We start from the raw sequence: 17606 nt of genomic DNA on the forward strand, positions 1-17606 counted from the left end.
AGCTACAGCACGGAGCACGAATTCCTACTACCAGGCCTGCAGAGCCTTTGTACATGGCCTACAAAACAGCTTTTAAGTTACACCTTTTCTTTCACAGAAATTGATGAATTGTTGGGACTACAGTAAGGATATGTGGGGCCCCTTCCTGCTCTGCAGGATTACATTCCAGGAGCTGATGCTGCCATTCAATCAGACTATGTTATAATGTTAAAGAAAACAGGGCCAGGGACTCCCCTCTGGCCCCAGAGCCAAGTGACATGGCCTGGCTGCAACCACAACACAGAAGACTTTCTCATCTGCTCTGGACCCTACATGGTGTTCCTGCAGCCCTAAGACACACTTAATACACCTTTTGAATGCTTCTTGAGCTCAAAATGTCATGAAACAAAATATGTGTACTATAGGAGTATGTGGAGATGCTTAAAGTGGCAAAGCTTCCCAGGCTAGTGGTGAAGTAATATGTACAGTTTCGGAAAGCCCGCTCTTATGTATAGCCTTGCCATACTGGGACAGGTTTCTGGCACGCTCTGTCCCTCAAGCCATGCCCAGACATCACCCCAGAGAGTGCAAGTCCCAGGTCCATTTTATTTAGCACTATTGCTGTATCCTTCGAGGCAATCTTGCCACACCTGTGGAGCTGCTAGGCTGCACTGTCCAGATTTTAACAACCCTTTCAACCTCCCTATACTCCAGACATGGAGGAGAAGGAGTTTCAAGATTTGTTAGAAGATGCACATTTCTAAAAAGTATGATGAATCATAGAATCATAGAACATCTCAAGTAGGAAAGGACCCATAAGGATCATCGAGTCCAAGTCCCTGCTCCTTGCAGGACTATCTAAAACTAAATCATATGATTAAGAGTATTGTCCAGACAAGAGTAACTAGTCAAATATGCAACCTTACTAACCCAGTGAGCACTATCCCACAGTGATATCATAAGGACACAGGAGGAAGTAAAACCCTACATTAAGCCAGTGGTGTCGGGAAATGCTGAAGGCACTCCACTATTACACTGCCTGCAGCCTGGGATCTAGCCCAGTAAACAACATCCCACAAGCAAAACTTGAGAATTCCTGGCAAAGGATTTTCTCTTCAGATTTCTCATAGAAAAAGCCAACTTAACAAAGAAAATATGACAAAAACACAGAAAATTAAAGAAATGGTGGAAAGATTTCTATATTGCGTGACCAAACCTTTATCAAATGTGTTGAACTCTCTCTTTAAGATACTGTAATAACCACAGAGCAAATGGCCAACAAAAACCTGATGATCTTTCCCCCAACACCATTGTTTGTGCTGGCCATGCTTAAATCTTACCAGATAATGCCAACTTGTCTTCTGTGTGATAAACCATACACCTTTTCTACCTACAACCTGCTTCACATTCCTCCTCACTTGCTACTTAACTGTTATGCTAATTCTGCTGTCACAGTTCTACTTACTTTATCCAGCCTTGCAGGAGGGACCAAATGAGACTAACAGAAGACTCCCTCTCAGGAAGGAGCATGGATCAGTGTTCCAGAAATCTTAATGCCGAAGCAAGAACAATGCAGAAGGCAAAACATCTGCTACAACTCGAACCATAACATACCCACCCTCTGCTTCTGGAATAGTACTTGCAAAAGAATAAATAATACTAATTTCCTGAAGACATCCTGGATTCGTGTAAGCTGAGGAAACTGCAAAACTGTCCATATTCATACACTGGAATAGGCTGTTACACGTTATTTGAAAAGATAAATCTTCAGTAAAGATTCGTTATTCAAACAGCTCAAACTGGTCTAGTTCAAAATGTTGCCTGTTCACTTGGCGGCAGTCCTTATCCCACCTGTAGCTTCTAAACAACTAAATCATTTGCTGACACCTTTTCTCTCAATGGACCCTCTTAGGTGAATAGGGAGAGCTGACCCCTGAGCCCTTCGAAGAGCAAGGCACTTGAATCTGTTCCTTTCTGCTCACAGTCACTCGGGCTGTGAGGGACCTCGAGAGGTCTCTACTCCAACCTTCTGCCCAAAGCAGAGACAACTCTGAGGTCAGACCAGGTTGCTCAGGGCTTTGTCCCGAGATGTGGAAAAAGGACAGAGATGGCACAACCTCACAGGGCAACGTGCTCTGCTGTTTGACTGTCTTCATGCGGAAAAGCAGCCTGCTCATATCCAGTTGGAACCCTTCATTTCCATTTATGCCTGTTCTCTCTCATCTTCCCACATGCAATGCTGTGAACAGCTTGACTCTACGGAGAGTCTACTGAGAAGACAGGTAGTGGCAGGCTGCTACTAGGTTCTCTTGGAGCCTTCTCTTTTCCAGACTAAATAAGCCCAGTTTCCTCACTGGGCAGGTGCTCTGGTTCCCTGTACCTTTTGGTGGCCCTCCAGCTTTATCGATATCTCTTTCCTGTACTAGGGGACCCAAAAATTGGACACAGTAATCCAAATACAAACTCAGGAGTGCTAAACAGAGAGAGATAATCCTTTCCCTTGATCTGCTGGCTGTGCACCTGTTAATATAGTCCCAATTAGGTGTCAAATGCAAACCAGATGAGTTTTCTCCATTGTCTCCAAGTCATAGATAAAGATGTTAAACAGGCCAGGTACCAGGACAGACCCCTGCAGTACCCCATGTGTCAGTCACCCAAGTAGAGCATGACTGACTACCCTCTGAGCGCAAACATCCATCTAGTTCTTTAATGTTGTCCCCCCATCCAAACTGTAACATCCCAACACGAATACCAAAATATTGCCAGAGCCAGTGTTGAAAGCCTTGCTAAAAAAAAAAAATAAATAATCAAGCTAAGTGACAGCTCTCCCCTCATCCACAAATCCAGTCATTTTATCACACAAGGCAATCAGGCAAGTCAAACACGATTTACCCCAGGTAAAAACACACTGACTGTTCCCAGCCACCACCACCGCCCAGAAGCCTGAGAGACTTTCATGGTGACGACTGAAGTAGAGGAGGCGCTGAGCACCTCAGCGTAATTTGACTCTGTTGTCACTAATTTACCTGCCCCATTCAGCAACAGGCCCACACTCTCCTTGCTCAATCTTTTATAATTAATGTTGTGGTAAAAGTTCTTCTTGCTGCCCTTGACATTCCTTGCAAGTCTCAATTTTAGCTGAGCTTTGGCTTTCCTGACACCATTCCAACACTCCCAGGCAAAGTTGCTGAATTCTGCTTCATAAGCTGTCCTTGCTTCCAATCTCTGTATACTGCTTTTTTGCACTGGAGCTCAGTTATGGATTCACTGCTTAGCCAAACTTGTCTCCACATAACTCTACCAGTTCTCCTAAGTGTCAGGGTGGACTCTCTTGTGCTTGTAGAATGCTGTCCTTAAAGACCTACCAACTTTCCTGAGCTTCTCCTCTTCAGAGCCATCTCTCACAAGCTCCAACCTATCAGTTTCCCAAATAAGCCAAAGTCTGCTCTCTTAAGCTACAGGGTCTGTACTCTCAGGTGATTTTAACTCTACTAAGAATCTTCAGGTCCATTATTTCATAGTCTCTACAGGCAATACTGCCACCAATTATCACACCCCAAAGCTTTTTGTGAAGGGCTCCGTAACCTGCTGTGCATTACCACAGGTTGGCCTACCTAGCCCCTTCCCTGAGACTACAGAAGGACTAGACTTCCCCCTAGCCCTAAGACTTCCCTGAGTTGCTTAAATATAACTTCATCTACTTTCTCTCAACTTGTTCCACTGCTTGCACTAATACCTGGCAGAACAGTTTCACAGACTTACTTCTGAAGCTCCATGGTTTGTTCATAGGATACAAAGTTAATTGCTTTTGTTAATCTCCCCACATTATCACTTTGAACAGATATTTTTCTTACTTACCTCTGAGAGCATTAATTCTGTTGCAGTCCAGTGGGCTCATACCACGATCAAGATTACCATATACATTGCTTTTTACCAGCACATCTTCAGTGAACATATGACGAATTAAGTAGCGAGCTGACAACTCTGGCCGAGACTTCCCCTTAGCTACGTAAATGACTGAGAAAGGCAACTGAACATTGCGCCACGGACTTCCAAGAAGTTCTAGAAAGGATGTCAGAGAGAGAGAGAAATTTTACTTATCCAGTACTGATCATGCTTCGAAGAGGCTGTATTACAATAAAACTAGGACACAAAAAGTTCTCCCTAAAACTACTGTACTTGCTTGGAAAGACCAGAGCATAACCATAATGCTACAGCTAATACTAAAACGCAACACATTGTGGACAAATGTCCAAGAAGCCAACCCCCACCCGGCTCTTTTACAACAATGTAACAGCACTTCTGATATGCTTTCAGCAACGCTAGCAATGTAACCTGCATTATTAATGATTGCTTTCTAAATTGTTTTCATCTCACATGAAAAGATGATGCTTTTCCAATTACATAGGTAAATAAAAGTTCTGCTATTTCAATGGTGCTTAGATCCTGTAAGTGGAAACTGAAAAACAGAGTGAATATTTTTTAACTACTTCAACATGACTTCACTGCAAACATAAAAAAAACCAAAACCAAAAAACAACAAAACCACAAAATGTATACTAAATCAGGAGGTCTGTGGGATCAGACTAACAAATTTTGGGTGCAGAGGCAGATCTGATAGAGCTCCAAAGTGATTCTAATAAAATAAATAATTTCCAAGGGGAACTAATCTCAACTCATTTTCCTTGAAGCTTTCTAGAGGCATCACGTGCTGTACATGGAATTTTTCCCAATGCATTTGTATATTGTGCATTTTTATGGGAAAAAAAAACCTATAAAGGCTGGTTTAAGATTTTTATTGTCCTAAATTGTCAGTTTTACAGAAAGGTGTGCTTTTCTGAAATTGCAGTACCATTCAATAGATATTCTGAGCTAGCTTACTCCATTAAGGTAGAATATCTACCAAATAAAAAAAAAACAGGGCAACTGTGAAATAATTCTGGAAAAATAATTATTCAGAGAAACTGAACAGAGTATCTTACAGCTGAACTTTCCAATCTTACAGTAGATAGGTATTATGGGACACTGGTAGATGAAAACACATGTTCTGTTAGCCAGATAACGTTCTTGTTTGCTCCCATGAATACTTACTATATATAAAGCAAGTGACTGCCTTAAGAGGAAAAGCCACATATTTCAGCAAATCCCTTTCACAATTTCACCTACAGCAGCATCTTCCACATCTCATTGACCATTTACAATGCAACACACAAATCCATAAGGTGAAAATTTCTTAGTTTACCCATAGGTTCCAAAGACTGTGGTTTCTTGACTGCAGGTGTGTGGAAAGCTTCTGGAAACTTATCCAATCCTGAATTCTGCAATGTGTCAGTTGCGGAGCTGGTCATCTTCTGAGAGTTTTGCGAACTGCCTTCACTAACTTCATTATAATTCAAATCTACACAATGAGATGTATCTGGAGTGTCAGCCACTTTTTCTTTCCCTTCAGGTGTCTCCTGAAACATTAAATGAGGTTAGCACATGCACTGGGAAAGCCTACCAGTTTTCTAATTAGTGTTCCAGTTCACTTCCCATTTAGTATAAATTAGATTCCAGATATTTACAATATAGTTACTCTTATAATTTCAATCACAAAAACCACAGGTGAAACAGATACTAAATATTCACAGATTTGCACAAAGCTTTTTAGAAGCAGAGGTGAATGGAGTTACAGATGTTTTGGGAGTGATGTTTCAGTCAATATAAAGTTGAAATGCATGGCTGGATATATTTGAAGGAAAGCCTGTGAAAACAGTGCTAGCAGCTACATGTTTAAGCTTGCAATCAAATTTGACACTACTTCTGGGCAACATTTACAGTGCTTTCATTTTAGTATCCTATGCTTATACGTCTCTTCACTGAATGCTGGACACAGGAGCAGGAAGAGGCAGAGCAAGAGAAAGGGGTATGCTTCCAGTATTCCCCATATGGAATGAGTGCTGCAGTCAACAGGCCTATGCTGAGCAATGCAAAGACAGAACCCAAGGAATTTCCAATTAGAGCACTCGTATGATGAGGAGTTCAAATAATTAATGTGAGAAAGAAGCATGAACTTAGTACTTAATAAATTATCACCTTGAGACAACTTACTGGGTTTATTTTTGTTTCAGAGCGTAAACAGCGGATCATAGCATTGACATTCGTGATACAGGTTTTCCAGTCTTTTCCATGCTCACTCAAATCATAGTTTGGAAAGTTAGTTGCAAGAAATTCTGCATATAAAACATAGAAAATTTTTTAAGCTTCATGACAAAAAGTGGTATTTAAAACTACTCTAATTTAGAAAGAAAGAGAGAAAGCTAAGTGCGTCACGTTTACTGTTCTCCATTTAGAAGCTTTAGATTTCCACCTTTAATTAAAGGGAGATAGTAAACTCACATTTTGAAACTAAGCAGCACTATGAATTTAAGATGTGCAGTGATACTTTTTTGAGGTGTTGTGAATAATGCTTTTGTTATTAAGCATTTCCTAGTAGAACTAGGGGTAAGGTGTGATTCTCAGACTAACTTTAAAAAAAAAAAACCCAAACTACACAAAAAAAAAAGAGACAGGGTAATGCTGATGCTGCAACTACTTCACATGGCTTAAATAATCTCCGACCCTTTAAACAGGAAGGAGATATATAGGTTCACACATACATACCATGGGATCTGTGTAAATGGCTTGACATTTAAAAAAAAATGCCCTCCCCATCTTCACCATTTCTCAAACAAATGAGAGAAGCAAACTTAAGAGAAAGAGAAGGGTATTTAAGAATCACCAGTTAATGTTCGTCCCAAGTAAACTATGGCCATCAAAAAAACCCCAAACAAAAAACGAACCAACCAAACCTCCACAAAACCCATGCCACACACAAACACAAAATAAGTCATAACGAAAAATTTAGGAACAGTCAGCATGACTGATGAACCTGAAGTACACAAAACTAGGAGAAATTAGAATTGTTTTATCCACATTGAAGAAAAATGAACATTGAGGGTGAGAAGGAATTTCCATTGATGAGTAGGAATTTCAAAATCAAAAGACACAGAGTAGAGCACATCCACTACCCGCATTTATCAGTTCAACCAGTTGCTAGACAACGACTAGCAGAAACATACAGAAATGACTCATTGCAAGTTAAAAACTCTGTAAGTATTAAAGAAGTAAATCTGTGCATTTTGAAAGGTAGCATACCTCTTATTGCAGCAATTTTGTTTGGATCCAATGTTCTGCGCCCTCGTGCACTCACTCCCATAATGCTGCACAATAATGTTTCCTTGGGGAACAAGACACGAACCAAGTAGCGCGCTGCATACTTTGGTTTAGTCTTTTGCCGAGCTTTCATCAAATAGTTTCCAAGAACTTTTACATTTCTCACTGGGTCACCAACAAACTCTTTTGGAAAACAAAAACACGTAAAGAAAAAAAAAAATTTAAAAACCCAAGCAAGTTGTTAAAAAAAGAACACTTTTTCAAACTCCTTCTCTTGACCTCTATGGTACTCTTGGTGTATGTTCTCTACCACAGGTAATTCTACTATTTATTACTTATCTTTGCTCTTACAAAAGCAGCTTTAAATTGGAATGGTAACAGAAATATATTTTTGATTCACGTTAACCAGTACTGTAACTAACTGAAATAACAACACCCAAGAAAATACATTAGACACGTAAGAGTCCAAAATGTTTAGACTGGCCTGTTTTACACATGTGCAGATACCATGTATGTTTTCAAGACAATGACGCATGAAGAAAGGCATATCCATACATAGTACTGCTAAATCATACACTGTTTACAAATTTGCAGATAGGTGTCTTGAGTATTTCACCTACTATTCGGGCAGCTCTTCAGCTGTATGACCTTATTTTTTAGACGAAAAACTCATAGCTCAGCCTTCCACATAACTCGGGGCATTTATACTTTAGAAAGATGCACGTTAGTTTTTAAAACATGGTGTTATTTTACATGTGCTTGTTTGTTACAATGCAGTGATCTATGGAATTCTTCATTTTCTGTGGAATTAAGTATTTTGAAAGAAACCAAACACTGGAGGATTTGAGGATAGAAAGGATTTTTCACTGATAAAATCCTCCACAAGAAGAAAACAGACATTTCCTTCATACAAATCAAGTTGCTTTCTTAAATGCAAAACATATATACAGGCATATACTTCACTTAGCTTTACCAGCAATCTCTTTTGTCGTTTTAAACATATGCATACATTGCTTATACACACAGGTTAAAAATAGGTTAAATCAAGTGTATCAAGACAGAAAAAGAGGGCTTAGTCTTAAAAGAACCCAAAACACGTACTGTAAATCAATAGTCTATACAACTGTATATACACTGCAGAGGTTTTTAAGTGATGCCTGCCATATTAAATATTCCTATAACCTTTGTTTCAAGAGTTGTAAACAGTACTCCATTATAATAATGCTTGTAAGGCAGCCAATTCTGCTCCTTTACTTTTGCTAAATAACGATAAAGAGATTTCTTTACGCGTATTTTTTTATATTAGCAGCAATTTTTTAGCCTTTGTTTCTGAGTATTTATGAAAAAGGAACTCACCAACGCTAGGATTGATGGAGACTGAAGAAGATGGTAGTTCTTTACTAATGTTCACACTCCCAGATGCATTTCTGTAGTTCACCACCACAGTATTATTTCCCAGACTGGTCTCAGATGGTGCTGGCATCGATGACAATGCCACTGGTGAAGATGCAATGTTGACAGTACTTTCCATAACACTGGCTACAAGATTTGATCGCGGAGAAAGGTCAGGCATCCTTTTAGTTGCTGCGTATGATGAATGCAATGAATGTGTAGAAACTATAGTGGGGAGTGGTGGGCTCTGCCTACGAACAGGCTGCTGCGATTCAAGCTGAAGACTCTGTTGAACATGTTTTATTGTGGAATTGACCTGAACGTGACCATTTTGTAAAGCAACCCTTATGACTGGGCTATGCCTTCCCTGACCTGGTGAAGAGAGATGAAGACCTGATTCCCTTTCCATGGATTTTTGTACTCTTGTTTTCCCTTGGGGCAAATGACTGGAACTTCTGTATGTAAATCCAACTGGTTTCTGCAAACGTGATTCAGAAAACAATTAAAAGGTTAAATTAGACATATCTGGTCATTTTTTTCTTTTGCAAACCAGTAAGACTAGATTTTAGTAATTATGCTATTGGCAACAGACTCTTCACTGAAGTACTCATTGTCATGAAGCTAGTGCTATTACTTTTTAGCCTTCCCTCTACTTTCTTTTATTCTCACTTGTAGTTCCAACACTGAGAGTTTAATCTGGTCAGCTTCAATGTTTCTCAAGTTTTTCCCACCTGGGGTGCTGGCACAATTGCTTTCTAAAAACTCAGAGAAATATATAATGAGAAAGGCAGCTTTGTAAAGGCTCTTAAAAACAACTCTCTAAAAAAAAAAAAGCGAATAAGCAAAATAAAATTTAAAATTTGTCAGCCATTGACCCAGCCTGCTGAATTTTCAAGGCACGTCTTCACTGCCATGTTAGCTTCCTTTTACACAAGAAAAAAACAATTCACTTTCTCTCCTGGCTGCCTCTTCATTCTTTACTTGCTAGCTGAAAACATCGAACATTTGGATCTCATCTACAACAGAAGATTCCAACAACAGAAGATTCCAAAGTGACTAAGACAGACAAACTGAGAGATGGGCTATACTTTCCACCACTTGGAATATTTTTATTAAGAAACATACGCACACTAATGCATGTGTTCTAGTTCAAAATACAAGTCTCTGAGCAGGAGCCACCAAATGTAATTGACACATGTGGGTTTGGATTTGGTTTTTCGTTTGTTAGTTTTGTTTTTCTTTTTGTGTTTTGTTTTGTTTTGTTCTTTACAGAAATCTGATTATATTCCACCCCTGAAAGCTTTAAAAATCTATGACCTGAAGAAAGGCTTACGTGCCTGAAAGTTTGTCCATTTCTCCAGCTATTGGAGTTGATCCAATAAGAAAAAAAAATAGTACCTTCACCACCAACCTTTCCTTGTTTATATCCTTAGCCCATCACAGGTACAACAGTGGTACAGCTATAAAAAATCTACAGCATTCCTGATGGTTTTAAAGATAAAGTACTAGCAGAACAAAAAAAAATGGTTGGCAGGTTGCATTTGCTGACTTCCCCCTTACGCCATATAGTGATAAAAGCCACTTAAAAAAAAAGCACAGTGCAGTCACTTTTCATCTGAACATTAAAGCAGCTGCCATCCTACATGATCAGAGGGGAGGGTAAGAGCACAGAAGTCACAGGGTCCAAGAGTAACTGACATGAGCAGTTTGTTCCCTGAATCTCTTATTTTTGGATGTGTGGACAGTACAAGCTTGGAGTTGTCAAAAAAACCCGCATTCCCAAATAAAACCTAGTATCCTATTCATAATCAACATGCACGAGAATGTCATTGCTTCCACCCACCCTTAAAGTAAATGGCCTTACTGATGCCTTGACATCGTCTGACAGCAGGATCACCTCTGCCACATTAAAAGCTTTGCAGTATTGTTGACAAAGAAAGATCATTGCAGATTTTGTGACCTTCTTCAAAAATCACCTGTTCTGTTTCCCTTTTAAAGAGCATTGTTACAAGTACTAATATTCTGTCTCCTTAGTTAACAGTGGATTGACCATATAGGAACAAAATGGATAGTGTGTACCCAATATTAAACCTTCTTAAAGATTTGGAAAAAAAGCCTTTTTATTAGAAAAAATAAAATTCTATACCATAATGGATATGGCAACACACTGTTGAGATCTAAAAATCAGTAAGTCAATTGAACCAGCCTATGTGAGTGATGCATAAACTCTCTTCTAACTGCAGAAACCAATGAGACCGTACAACGCTTCTCATAAAGCGGTGACACCAATATTAGGACGTATTAGTCCTAAATATTAGTCCGTATTAGTCATTTTAGTCCAAGTTTAGGACGTATCCTACACAATTTATTTCTGTTCATTACAACACAAATAGAATTTTACAGCATCAGTCACAGCATACTGAATGTGATGGGGGCCATGCTGTGACCACTGGTCAATAACAACACAGGAGACTGAAGCTGGCATATAGTAAGAAATCTAGAATAATTTAATTGAAATGGAATTTAAGTTTACTAGTTTATTACTAATTTTAATCTTAGTGAAAGGAGGGGATTATTTTTAAAGAAGCATCATAGGAAGTGAGAGAATTAAAGGAAAAATAAATGTCTTGGGTCTTTAATACTCACAGGTTTGAGCAACAGTGGCTTTACACGACTGTGTTGCATTTCTGAGACCTTCCGATGAAGCAGATCAAATTTTTTATCCAATTTCTGAATGGCGTCATACATGGCCTGACAACAAACATAAGAGTGAAAACAGTATTGTTTCACAAGAACCCAATTTAAATCTGAAGATATCCAAGAAACTTCAATTAAGGACAAAATTACCTCCCTAAAACTGGGTAAGATCTGTAGATAATATATACTTTCTGTAAGCATATTGAAGATCAACTCAGATACAAAAATGCAAGTAGAATGGTAAATATCACAGTAAAAAGAATTCTCAGAGAAGCTTACTCTTGCAACTTTAATGTGGCTGGCACTTAAAGGTTGTTCTTCCTGCTTACAGTGGATGTTTTATTTTTACGTATTTGGAGCATTTTGTCTTACACTGAAAAGCTACTGACAAGCTCTACAGCAAGTTAGGTATTATGATATGCTATTTTAAGGCATAATAAGTTTCCAAGTACACAGGTAAAAGGCTTACAGGCAGCCACCAAAATACTGACTTCCAGATCACCAATGGGAAATGTATTTAGAAAAATACTATCTGTAAAGTAAGAGTCCAAACTGGAATTGAACGTGGCCAGGGACGTCAAAGACAACAAGAAGGGCTTCTAGAAGTACAGAGGTGACAAAGGAAGGCTAGGGAAAGTGTAGGCCTGCTGCTGAATGAGACAGGGGACCTTGGGCGACACGGGACATGGGAAAGGCTGAGGGATTCAATGCCACCTTTGCCTCAGTCTTGATGAGTAAGACTGGCCTTCAGGAATCCCAGGTCCCAGAGGCCAGGGGGAAAGGCTGGAGCAAGGAAGACACACTGGGTAGAAGAGGATATGGTCAGGCAGTACTTAAGCAAACTAGACATACATTAAGTCCAAGGGGCCTGATGGGATGCGCCCACAAGTGCTGAGGGAGCCGGCTGATGTCATTGCGAGGCCACTCTTGATAACCTTTGACCAGTCATGGCAAATGGGAGAAGTGCCCAAAGACTGGATGAAAGCAGATGTCACCCCTCTGTCTTGAAGAAGGGCAAGGAGGAGGACCCAGGGAACTACAGGCCAGTCAGCCTCACCTCCATCTCTGGGAAAGTGACGGAGCAGCTATCCTGGAAACCATTTCCAGGCAGATGAAGGAGAAGAAAATCATCAGGAGTAGTCACAGCATGGCTTCACCAAAGGGAGGTCATGCTTGTCCAACTTGATAAACTTCTGCGATAAAACAACTGGTCTGGGAGATGAGGAGAGCAGCGGATATTGTCTACCTCGACTTGAGGAAGGCCTTCAACACTGCATTCCATAAGATCCTCACAGACAAGCTGCTGATGTACAGGTTGGATGAGCAGACAGTGAGGTGGATTGCAGACTGGATGAATGGCTGGGCCCGGAGAGTGGTAATCAGCTGCACAAAGTCCAGATGAGGGCCAGTAACTAGTGGTGTACCCCAGGGATCAATACTGGGTCCAATCCTGTTTAACATCTTCATTAATGGTCTGCATAATGGGCAGAGGATACCCTCAGCAATTTTGCTGATGACACTAGACCGGCAGGAGCAGCTCATACACCAGAGGGTTGTGCTGCCATCAAAGAATTGAAAAAACTACTAATTTTATTGAAAGTGTCTGATCTTCAGTCAATCCCCAAGGTCAAGTTTTCTTTCAGATGTTAAAAATTTGTGTTGCTTTACTAAAGCAATCAAACTTTTTAAAGCATTGTTGTAAAGGTCCAAATTTTCAGACATAAAAGCCAGATAAATCAAAGCATTCAAAGTCCATCAGTTATTACTATATGTTACTGTGCGACATAGAAAGTTCCTTCTTCAGTGTTTCCAGGATTTAGCAACTCAAGCATGATGCTCAAACAGCAATTTAGACATACACTTCCTTTATACTGTTATAACAGTATAAAGTAATGAGATAACAGAATATTAATCTAGTATTGAAAAGACACTGCCAACTTGAAAATATGTATCAGGCACACATCATCAGCTATTACTGCAAAAAACACACAAGGACATTGTAACTATGAATTACAAAGAGGAAATGTTTCTTCAACTAACTAAAGCAATTTCTTCTGTTGATCTACAGCATAACTTGACAAAAATTTTTAAAAATACATATGGCTATGAAAAAAATTTCTAGATTGGATTTGTAGTAGATGGAATTTCTAATTATTTTCAATTTTATCAAAACCAACAGTTAGGTTTCAATATGATAGCTATCTTTTAAAAAAAATTAAATATCCTTAGACAAAAGAATCTATAAATCTCCCCCAAATCTAGAAATATCTCAAGGAAGCATTAAAAAACCTTAAATCAGTGTGGACAGCACAGGCATTATTAAAAGGCTTCATGTAGCCCTACAGCAGATTTACTGGGAGAATGTGGTAACAACGGGGTAAAGGAGATGGAAAGGGGCTAGCAGGCAGCAAAAGAGGCCACATCTTCTCATTAGCACTACTTGATACAGCACACATTCCCAGACTAGCAGCAAGAATGTTAGTCACACTTAGTCGATTTTCTTCCACAGCATTGCTGAATATACGCTTAAGGAGACTTCCAAGACACTAATACTTGGCTACAAGCCACTCACAAACTATCCTCCCTAAAGCATGGCCTGAATGTCTTTCAGTCTATAGAGTACTATGACTCCAGAGTCATATAAGTCCTCACCTGAATAAATATGGGATGCTTTTAATTTTCAGTGCAGTGATTTTCAGTCTTGCCAGCTACTGCTTCAGAAGTCAAAAGCAAAGAACTTGCCAAAACACCACCACCAGGATTTTGGCACACTTCTGGCAGGCCTTGTGTACTTTCAAAAGCTGGATGCATGTGACTGTCAGATCTTTCCCATTACTGTGAAGCCCCTCCCAATAAATCACTAGACTTTACATTTTGTATTAAAGCATAATATTTGAAAAGCACTCTTGCCAGCTATGGTGTGAAAAAGTTCAGAGAATATGAAGACATAGATTATTTTTTCATTGAAAATATTGAAGATAAGTGGGCAATTAACAAATGAACAACTGGAAAGGATGAAGTCATAGGTTATCAAATATAGAATGCAAATCTTCCTGAAATTTAACTAAAATTGTTTAAATGCCATTTCAGAGGTAAAGAAAAAAAAAATACCTGGCAATAACTGAGGACCTCCATAAGAGTTTTCTGCTGATCTCCAATGTAGGAAGCTTCAGATACAATACTCCCCTTTTTCATTAAAATAATAAAAAATAGTGTAAGCTAGTAATATAAACACAGTCTTAAGATATCACATTAAGCCAATAAATCCCAACTTTGAACATCACGTGTTATTTCAGTCTACCCCAAAACGTGCATCCCCAAAGCAGCTTTTCACAGTCGGTCAAACAAAAGAAAATTTACTTACACATTCATAATCTGGTTCATACTCATAAATGACACTGTCACTATCTTCATATGCTCGTTCCCTGGTTCTCATCTGGGAAATAACATAAAGAAATTGTAAGGTTTTGAATAACAAAAGAATTCAAAATATAAACTACAGAGAGAACCTGCTAGGAATCCAACTTGGACACTTTCGGTTGTAGCTATATTCCTTCCCCTGGCTACAAAAGGGCCCAAGAAAGCGAGACTCAACACAGTCATCTCATTTATGTGCCTGTGGTTAGGTCATATGAAAACTCACCTCAATTTTCTTTTAAGAGTATCTTATTCTGGTTTAACATAAACCTCTTGCAAATTTATACAATAATATGTATTTTTATTTAGTTATTCTAAGGTCAGAACTTTCTCATCTAACTATATATGTACTATATAGCCAGGCTTATGTAATTATGAGACTCCATGTAGATTTTTACACTAATTTAAGTAAATCAATTTGAAAAAAAAAGTGTATTTATTTCAATGGGTATAACTCTGCACATAGAAGCTGTAAAAATGTCTAAAAGACATTAATTTTCTCACCGCTTGAAAACTGCTCTTAGACAGGACTCAACAGTGCCACCACCTGGACAATTCCGACATTTTTCTTTACTGGATGGGAGCAGTTCCTGTCCATCCACCCTAAGTCACATTTCACAAATCTGTTGTTTTGTGTTTGTGTTTTGGGGTTTTTGTTTGTTTGTTTTTTTAACTAAGTAATATTTAATCAGGTCTTACTTTAAAAAAAGGAAGGTGGGGGGGGGGGGAGGTTGGGGGTTGGTTTGTTTTACAACAGGCAGAATTAAACAGAGTGGAACTGCTTTTATAGCATTAAAGACACCCAGACTGTTGTAATTTAAGAATATGGTGACATGAACTAAGCTTCAGACTGCCTCAGTTAAAAATATATGTAGTCTGTCTTTGGACAGACTTGTTTATGGAGGCAAACCCTTACTCAACATTAAGTTTCAACTCTTATCCTAAATTGCACAAAGAGATTTTTATTGAAAAAATAAGAGCATCTACATGGGAAATTGGTGTAAGTTACTCTCCACTGTACACTATCTGTTGTTATACACATGTACAGTATCCAGCACAACAAGGTTTTACTCTTGCTAGTGACATGCAGAAAACAGACTCCACAATCAGTGAGATTGTAAAGTAGGTATGTTCATTCAGCGCTGGGCAGCACGGCGGGTAGTCCCACCAAAGTCGTGCGCGCCCGATTTGGCAGTTCACTTTAAATTTATACAGTCAAGTGTTACATATACATAGAGTTTCGCAATACACCTATACATAGGCATTACCTATCCCTGCTTCATATTAAAATTAGCTCTAGGAAGTCATTTCCATAGTCTCCTCTCAACTGCGCTTGCACAGTGCCTCCTTATGGTGGTCGTCTGGTGGTCGTGAAGATGAAGGCTGTATGTCTTCTTCACAGTGAACTCTTAACCTTCTGTCCTTGCGCTGACTCAGTTGTCCCTTGGCATTTGTCCAAATCACAAGGTCGGTCCTGGCTGGTTCTTGGAGCCACTGCTGCTTCTTATCAGGGACTATCTCCTGTCCCAGCCAGCCTCAACAATGCAAGCGTTAAACATCACTTCTCATCCCCTTGGGCTATGTCTACCTCTACTGAAACTTCTTTAACTTCATTATAAGCTAGATAATTATTAAACAATTCTTATACACATTCATATATCTACTATATCTGCTAAGGTTTCTTTGGTTCCCCGTCTCACTAGCAGCTTCCATGCACTACATGGATCTCCTACCCACACTTCTTCACTGGGATGTCATCAAATGAGCATACAAAAGTGAAGGAAAAATGGCATTCCCAATAACAGGGAAACTGGCCTCAAAACAAAGGGCTACTGTTTGGTGAAACATACCACATTGTGTCCCACTAGAGTAGGGGCAAGTCGTTTTCTTTTATTATGTGAACACATGAAGTCCATTTTTTCAGGGCTGTGACCATTTCCTCGCTGCATACTTGCAGAATGGCTCATTTGTGATGCCACTCCTTCAGCTAGCACTGATAAGCCTTCGTTTCCTAGAAAAGTGGAGAAAAAGCAAAGCACATGAGCAGGTTTACCACTGCATTAAACATTTCACTACAAAAAACATGCACAGTCACCCTTTTTTTTTTTAATTTTGGACTGCTTGGTTATTTGAAATTTATTTACTAGCATATTATTAAACACATATTAATCCAATTTATTTAGATCTGAAATTATAAATTCAATTTAATAGTCTTTCTTCCAAACTTTCTCCAGCCTCCATTTAATTTGCTTTGCTTTTCACTGTTGATTCTCTATTCTCATTTCCATGTCCGATTGTACAAAGTCACAGAATTCAAAACCCCAACAAAACCAGTTAACTGAAGTTCAGGCAATACACCCACAATGTAAAACACAGTTCCCATTTGTTTAGTCCTCAGCTGTCCCTTCCCTAAACTTACGGGGTCTCCACAAGTTTTGTGCTGAAGCACTGTGCAACAAAAAAGATCTGCTCAAAGTATCTCCTCTGTTGAGCCAGTGTAGGTCAGGGACTACCAAACACAAACTATCCACAAGCAATACACAAAATGCCTCACCTCTTCATGTATGGGCCTGGCACACAGTTAAAAAGCAATTACCACAGTTTATCACTGCTCCATCCTAATTCTTTTGAAGCCCACAGGATTGCCAGACCTACCTTTTGAAGAATGTTAAAGGAAAAAAAAAAAAGTTAAGAAAAAAGGCGTATCTCTACTGTCAAATCTGCCTGTCCATCATTTACAGGCTCTACCCTCAAGCTTTCAGGAAAGGGCTACGGTAGCTCTTTTAAAGAGAAATAAAAACACTGTTAAGAGAGGAAGAAGAAAAAAAAAATTAACTATTTCCCCTTGAGTTCTATATATTTTAGCTATAGACAAGCCAAGCACTATACAGATAACCAGATATAGATATAGCTAACAGAAGATATGA

The 17606-nt window shown here is 39.1% G+C and overlaps 1 protein-coding gene across 1 annotated transcript in view; it reads right to left on the minus strand.

The window, feature by feature from the left end:
- Positions 1 to 17606, minus strand: part of BEND2 (BEN domain containing 2) — a 33507-nt gene that overhangs the window by 2101 nt on the left and 13800 nt on the right. Inside the window, exons 3-11 of the mRNA XM_069770297.1 lie at positions 16530 to 16690; positions 14627 to 14698; positions 14374 to 14448; positions 11212 to 11316; positions 8530 to 9043; positions 7156 to 7356; positions 6070 to 6191; positions 5222 to 5435; positions 3838 to 4041 (exon numbers count right to left, since the gene is read on the minus strand). Coding sequence (XP_069626398.1) covers positions 3838 to 4041; positions 5222 to 5435; positions 6070 to 6191; positions 7156 to 7356; positions 8530 to 9043; positions 11212 to 11316; positions 14374 to 14448; positions 14627 to 14698; positions 16530 to 16690 — 1668 coding nt within the window. The remainder of the gene's footprint in view (positions 1 to 3837; positions 4042 to 5221; positions 5436 to 6069; positions 6192 to 7155; positions 7357 to 8529; positions 9044 to 11211; positions 11317 to 14373; positions 14449 to 14626; positions 14699 to 16529; positions 16691 to 17606) is intronic.

This window comes from Haliaeetus albicilla, chromosome 25, assembly GCF_947461875.1.
Source record: "Haliaeetus albicilla chromosome 25, bHalAlb1.1, whole genome shotgun sequence".
NCBI lineage: Eukaryota > Metazoa > Chordata > Aves > Accipitriformes > Accipitridae > Haliaeetus > Haliaeetus albicilla.